This window comes from Stegastes partitus, unplaced genomic scaffold (genome assembly GCF_000690725.1).
Source record: "Stegastes partitus isolate 25-593 unplaced genomic scaffold, Stegastes_partitus-1.0.2 Scaffold380, whole genome shotgun sequence".
Classification (NCBI taxonomy): Eukaryota; Metazoa; Chordata; class Actinopteri; family Pomacentridae; genus Stegastes; species Stegastes partitus.
Window position 1 is genome coordinate 458,142 of NW_007578111.1, and position 6,000 is coordinate 464,141.

General features: G+C 43.3%; 1 protein-coding gene across 1 annotated transcript in view; it reads left to right on the forward strand.

Moving 5' to 3' along the window:
* Window positions 1-6,000, forward strand: part of itga2.2 (integrin, alpha 2 (CD49B, alpha 2 subunit of VLA-2 receptor), tandem duplicate 2) — a 23,171-nt gene that overhangs the window by 7,988 nt on the left and 9,183 nt on the right. Inside the window, exons 10-19 of the mRNA XM_008284941.1 lie at window positions 116-192; window positions 610-748; window positions 2,081-2,226; window positions 2,314-2,457; window positions 2,583-2,786; window positions 3,641-3,771; window positions 3,909-4,072; window positions 4,933-5,084; window positions 5,178-5,288; window positions 5,613-5,698. Of these exons, the coding sequence (XP_008283163.1) occupies window positions 116-192; window positions 610-748; window positions 2,081-2,226; window positions 2,314-2,457; window positions 2,583-2,786; window positions 3,641-3,771; window positions 3,909-4,072; window positions 4,933-5,084; window positions 5,178-5,288; window positions 5,613-5,698 (1,354 nt within the window). The remainder of the gene's footprint in view (window positions 1-115; window positions 193-609; window positions 749-2,080; window positions 2,227-2,313; window positions 2,458-2,582; window positions 2,787-3,640; window positions 3,772-3,908; window positions 4,073-4,932; window positions 5,085-5,177; window positions 5,289-5,612; window positions 5,699-6,000) is intronic.

Below are 6,000 nucleotides of genomic sequence, written 5' to 3' on the forward strand. Positions count from 1 at the left end.
TTGTTGGAGCTTACGTGATGCTGGCTTTCTATTCATGCTGAGCTTTATATGTGTTTTCCCCCATTTGTATTCTTGATCCACTCGTCTGTTTACTCGTCTCCTCTGCTCCCACAAGGCACCGGTAAAGGAGGCGACAACTTCAAGATGGAGATGTCCCAGGTCGGCTTCAGCGCTCATTACTCCAGCCAGCAGGTACAACGCGCTGCCTTTTCATAGCTCTGAAACTTTTCTATCAGTTGTGACAAAGTAAGTTTACATGTGTGGCTGTTCTTTTCATTCACAAGAGCACTCGGTGACGTGAGGGATTCTGTGTGGTCATGAGGGAAATGATCATCAAATTCTGCAGGTGGTGTAGCTAAAAGGTTTATCAGATGTTGACTCGTTGAAAAAGGGACGAGGCGCTACACAGGGGTTATCTGTGAAAGACGATTTTACAAAATCATTTTCCCCTAAGTGTAAATGTTTGGAAGAAAATGAATAAAATTGGCTAAATTTCCACGTTTTCCTTCGTTTTGCATCCGGCCACGATAACCAGCCGGCTCAATAATCAGTCTGGTATGTACAGTAGTATTTGTGTGCTGACTGATCTGTGGTCTGCCTTGTTTTCAGGACGTGATGATGCTCGGAGCGGTGGGAGCTTACGCTTGGAGCGGCACCGTCGTCCATCAGACCGGGTCGAAGGTGGACGTTCTGCCCTTCTCAGCGTTTGAGGGAACGCTGCAGGACAGAAACCACAGCTCATTGCTAGGTGAGCGTTAACAGCTGTCCTCTGCATTATAACTCTGTTGAAAGTCTCTTAATGAGGGATGATTTCACTCAGTTTGTCATGGCGTTGGCAGTCACACTGGAGGCTCTCGGTAGGTTTTGTCGCTGAGCGCAGCAGCTTCAGCTTGATTTCTACACAAGGTTGAAGGTGTGGTTCATATCTGTGGCGCTTTTGAGTGGAAACTGATTTGTTAACATTTTTCTTGGCCAGATCAGCGCCGCAACTGGCAGCTAATCACTTTTTTTTCACCTTGTAACTGTTCTGTGAAGCAGAACATCAGAGAAAAACTATTTGCATGACTTTGAATTTAACTTTGCAAGATTAAAGCTAAAATATGCTCAATTCATCCTCATGCCCAGTCAGTCTGTCTCACCTGACATTCACTTTCATAGTACTTTTCACATTATTAAATGCACACACATTAATATAATATCTTCCTATCCCCTCCTTAGTTATATATACTAAACATTATTTACACCTGATGGTAACTGTGGTGACTCCTGGACTAACTGTAGTGCATCTGCAAACCATAGAATTAACTAAAGATATGTTTTGGAGTTTAAATTTATGTCGTATAAGTTTAAGATTTGAGAGAATCTGCGCATCCTTTTCAATCATTTCTTCATTTTCATATTGTTGCTGTGATACAGCGGTACGATGTGTGGTTGTATTCAGATGATTCATTTCAGTGAAAATACTGTGTTCTAGATGTTACTGAAGTAAAAGTACACGAGTATGTCAGTCAGAATAAAGTATGAAGAGCAAAAGAGCCTGTGTTGTATTGATTTTCTCCTGCTGATGCATTTAGATATGTGCAGGATTTTAATGTTCTAACTAGTTTAGTCATGTAATCAGAAAAAAAGCATTGAATTCCACATGATCATATACGTGATCATATATGTGATCATATATGTGATCATATGTTACATTTTGCATGAAAAAAACCTCCAAAGAACATCTATAATCCCTTTAGAGCTCTCCTCTGGCACAATGCAGGCATGTACAAACTGCTCTTGGTTAACATCTCCGTCATGCGTTTATTGATCTTGTTGTACTTGTCGAGGCAGGACAGCTCACCCTGTCGTTGTTCTTATTTACTACACAGAGTTTTGTAAAATCATTTGATTTCCAGCATCGCTCCACCCGACTCACGCCTGACTGCGGTCCAATCAGCCAGAATAAATGACAACACCAGTCTTTGTGCCATAGAGGCTGCAAAAAGTACAAATACTCAAATACAAATACGGTACATTGCAGAAGTAAAAAGACGTCCAAACTTCAGGTGTCGGCTGCTAAACGTGTGCTCTGTTGCAGGTTACTCCGTCACCACACTGAGCGACGGGTTGAAGGAATACTTTGTGGCCGGCGCTCCTCGCTCCAACCACTCCGGGCAGGTTATCGTCTACACCGTCAATGCTCAGAAGCAGTCCGCCATCATCGATTCGGAAAGAGGGAAACAGGTACTGACCATGGAGGCTACGATAGAGTGAAGCCTGACAAACTTATTTATCTTCTCATCGGTAAACATCTGGCCATTGTTGTCCCAGATTGGATCGTACTTTGGAAGCGTCCTGTGCCCGCTGGATGTGGACCGAGACGGAGCGACGGACCTCCTGCTGGTTGGTGCTCCCATGTACATGAGCGAGCTGAAGAAAGAAGAAGGCAGAGTCTATGTCTTCTCTGTCACCAAGGTACAGGAAAGGACTTTCTTAAGCCTGATTCTCAGTCTTCACACTGACTCCTACAGCTAGACGTCCATTCTCAGCTTTCTTAGTAGAATTTAAGCCACATACTTTCTCCGTCTCGTCACCTGAAGGGGATATTGAACGAGCAGGGATTCCTCAACGGTCCGCCTTCCACTGAGAATGCACGTTTTGGGATGGCCATCTCCGCCGTTCCCGACCTGGACCTGGACGGTTACAACGACATTGTAGTCGGAGCGCCGCTGGAGGACAAAGGAAAAGGTGTCATCTACATCTACAACGGAGACAAGAAGACACTGAACAAGCAGTTCTCACAGGTAGGACAAGACGAGGTTGTGTTCAATCTGAGAGACGGACGTGTTTTGGTTGTGATGGAGATGCTTGATACACATCATTCGAATCCCAACCAGTTTCTGGGTGTTTTTTGATCTTCATTTTCACTCACTGCGGGCTAATTTTCACTACAATTTAAAGTCCTGCACCTCTATGGAAACAGCACAGCCATGACTTGAAGTAGAGAGAACTCAAAAATACCTTTCACGTGGTATGACGAAGTTATAATGCCACATTAAAAAGAAAAAAGTTTAATTTTGATTATTTGTGTCACAAAACTGGGATCAACACGTACAGCATTTCTCCAGGTGCCCATTGGGGTAATTAATACTGAGGAAAACAGGTAACTCTACAAACTACAGATGGTTTTCTACCAACATTTTTGTCTTCTGTAGCCTGTAGTTTAGACCTGTTCTGCTAGAAAGTCCCTGATTTTTTGTCACTTGGCTGTTGGTTGTTGCTGAGTCCATCATGGCTTCATGGTTCAAGCTGGGAGCGTAAAATTATTTTTATTTTTCACTGAATCTCATTAATGCAAACGGTGTATTTTTGGAGAATTTTTAAATGAGACGTGGAATGAAGTGAGTTTGATGACATGACTTTAAACTTTGTCTTCTGACGGAACAGCATGTCACAGATTGTTGTAAATACAAGGGAGTTTTATTCCTTTCTGGTTTTTTTGTAGTTTCTGGCTCAGATAAATTATGTCATTTTAGCATTTTTGTTTTCTTTTTTAAATATGACACGACTTTCAAACTTGCCCGTTGGTTTCGGGGTTCAGATGGTTAATATCATTATTGTAATAATAATATGTGATGATAATTTTTGTCTTTTTCAGAGAATCCTTGGCTCCAAACTGGATCCTCAGCTGCAGTATTTTGGACGATCTCTGGACACCTACAGAGATCTGAATGACGACACGCTGCCTGACGTCTCCATCGGTGCTTACGGCAAAGTGGTGCAGCTCTGGTGAGTTAAACTAGTGCAGGACATGGGGGCCATGAATATAGTCTATAAAATATGTAATGATTTACTCGGTTTTATGATGTTCAGTCAGTGAAGCCGTTGTCTGAGACGAGCTGATAATAAATTGAACTTGTTTTCAGGTCCAGAGGTGTGGCGTCTGTCTCGGCTGCAGCTACTTTCAAGCCTGATAAAATCAACATTTTCAACAAACCCTGTGACGTTAACGGACGCAAGCTTTCATGTTTCGACACCAACCTCTGCTTCACTGCTGCGTTCAGGCCCAAGAAGCCCATCGGACCCATTGGTAAACCTTCCTGTTGTGACAATAAGTGGATTGCTTTTATTTAAAGTAACTGTGAGAACTGTGGTTTTGAGGGTAAAGATGCTGCTGGAGACCAAAAGAGATTTTAGACTTGATGTTCAGATTAGGCATTTATTTTGAAAATCTTGATTTTCAGCACAGATAGCAGGTAAAATGACAAAGAATGTAAAAGTTCTTCACGTCAACCTCTTGTCAGTAATGTTTTGTTAATTTGCTATCATCTATTCTTGGCCCATTTTACACTAACCTACCTAACTGGGTGCCGACTTTAGCTGCACATTTACCTTAAACACATGTACGTGGTTTCAAGCTTCTCTGCTAACTGTCATCAAGAAACAAAATCCGCCTGCTTTCCAGATTTTTAAAATCCCATCCTAATAATTTTCAAGAAAATAAAGTCTCATAGGGGCTGCAAGGTGGAGCGGTGGTTAGCACTACTGCCTCGCAGCTAGAAGGTCGCTGGTTCACATCCCAGCGGGGACACCCAGGTTCTTTCTGCGTGGAGTCTCCATGTTCTCCCCGTGCAGCGTGGGTTCTCTCTGGGTTCTCCGGCTTCCTCCCACAGTCCACAAACATGCTGAGGTTAATTGGTGATTGTAAATTGTCCGTAGGTGTGAATGTGAGTGTGCTTGGTTGTCTGTCTCTAAGTGTAGCCCTGTGATAGACTGGTTACCTGTCCAGGTGAACCTGCCTTCACCCTGAGTCAGCTGGGATAGACTCCAGCCCCCCATGACCCTAGTGAGGATTAAGGTGTAGAGATGATGGATAGATGGATGGATAAAGTCTCATAATTTAAATCTCAGATAGTGTGTCAGACATAATTTTTCCCGTCTCTCTTTCAGATATATCGTACACTTTGACCCTGGACGCTGACTTGCAGGCTTCACGAGTGACATCAAGAGGACTGTTTACGAAGAACAACGAACGCTTCCTCACAGAAAAGGCAAAAATCTCATCGACGCCCCTTTGTCAGAAGTACCAGGTTTATGTTCAGGTAATGGATAATAATTGACCACCTTGATTTGATAAAGTTTGTTTTTCCTACGTCTGTTGATGCTGATTCGTTCCTGTGCCGTTTATTCCACAGGAGACGCCAGACTTTGTGAACTCTCTCAGCCTGAAAGTCGAGATCGAGCAGGAGAACGCCGACGTGAACCCCGTCCTCGACATATTTTCTCCAAACGCCCTGGAATTCTTTGTAAGTTCCCGATACACAAGTTTTATCTCTAAGTCTGTGTTTTGTTTTGGGTTTTCTTCCCGTTTGGTCTGCAGGTAGCAGATGAAGTGTTTGTACAGTCATTTCAAATGACACGTTACGCCTGCATGATGATTACCGGCTTGTTTCGCAGAGTCATGCAAGTTCTTGGATTTAAACGCTACAACAACAAGATGAAAAGTCATCCAGTGTAGTAAACATGTAATAAGCTTCCTGTGTGTTGGGTTCTCCAAAGCTGTGGAGGTGACAGGAGAAGAAGAGCGACGCAGCATCCGGCTGAATCTGCTGCTTCTGTCTGTGTTTCAGATCCCCTTCACCAAAGACTGCGGCTCCGACGATGTCTGTGTCAGCGATCTGGTGCTGAGTGTGAAGACGAGCACAAAATCATCCAGGTAAGAAAGAAAAGAAGTCACAGACTTGTCTTAACATCCAGTTTTGCAGTGAAGATAAGATGAGCTTCATGATGCGTGATGGTATCCTCAGTGGGAGGCAGAACAAGCTCAGACAAGGCTGTGTGCGTCTTCACTGAGTAATGAGGATAAGTCATCATTTTAAAGGACTCTGAAAACAAACAGTCAGCTTCATACCACGAGATAAACAGATGAAGGTCAGAGTTTCTGCCAGTTCGGACGCTTTTCGTCGCCTGTATTTGTGTTTTTCTCACTGCGTTGAAACACAGTGAAGTTAAACACAT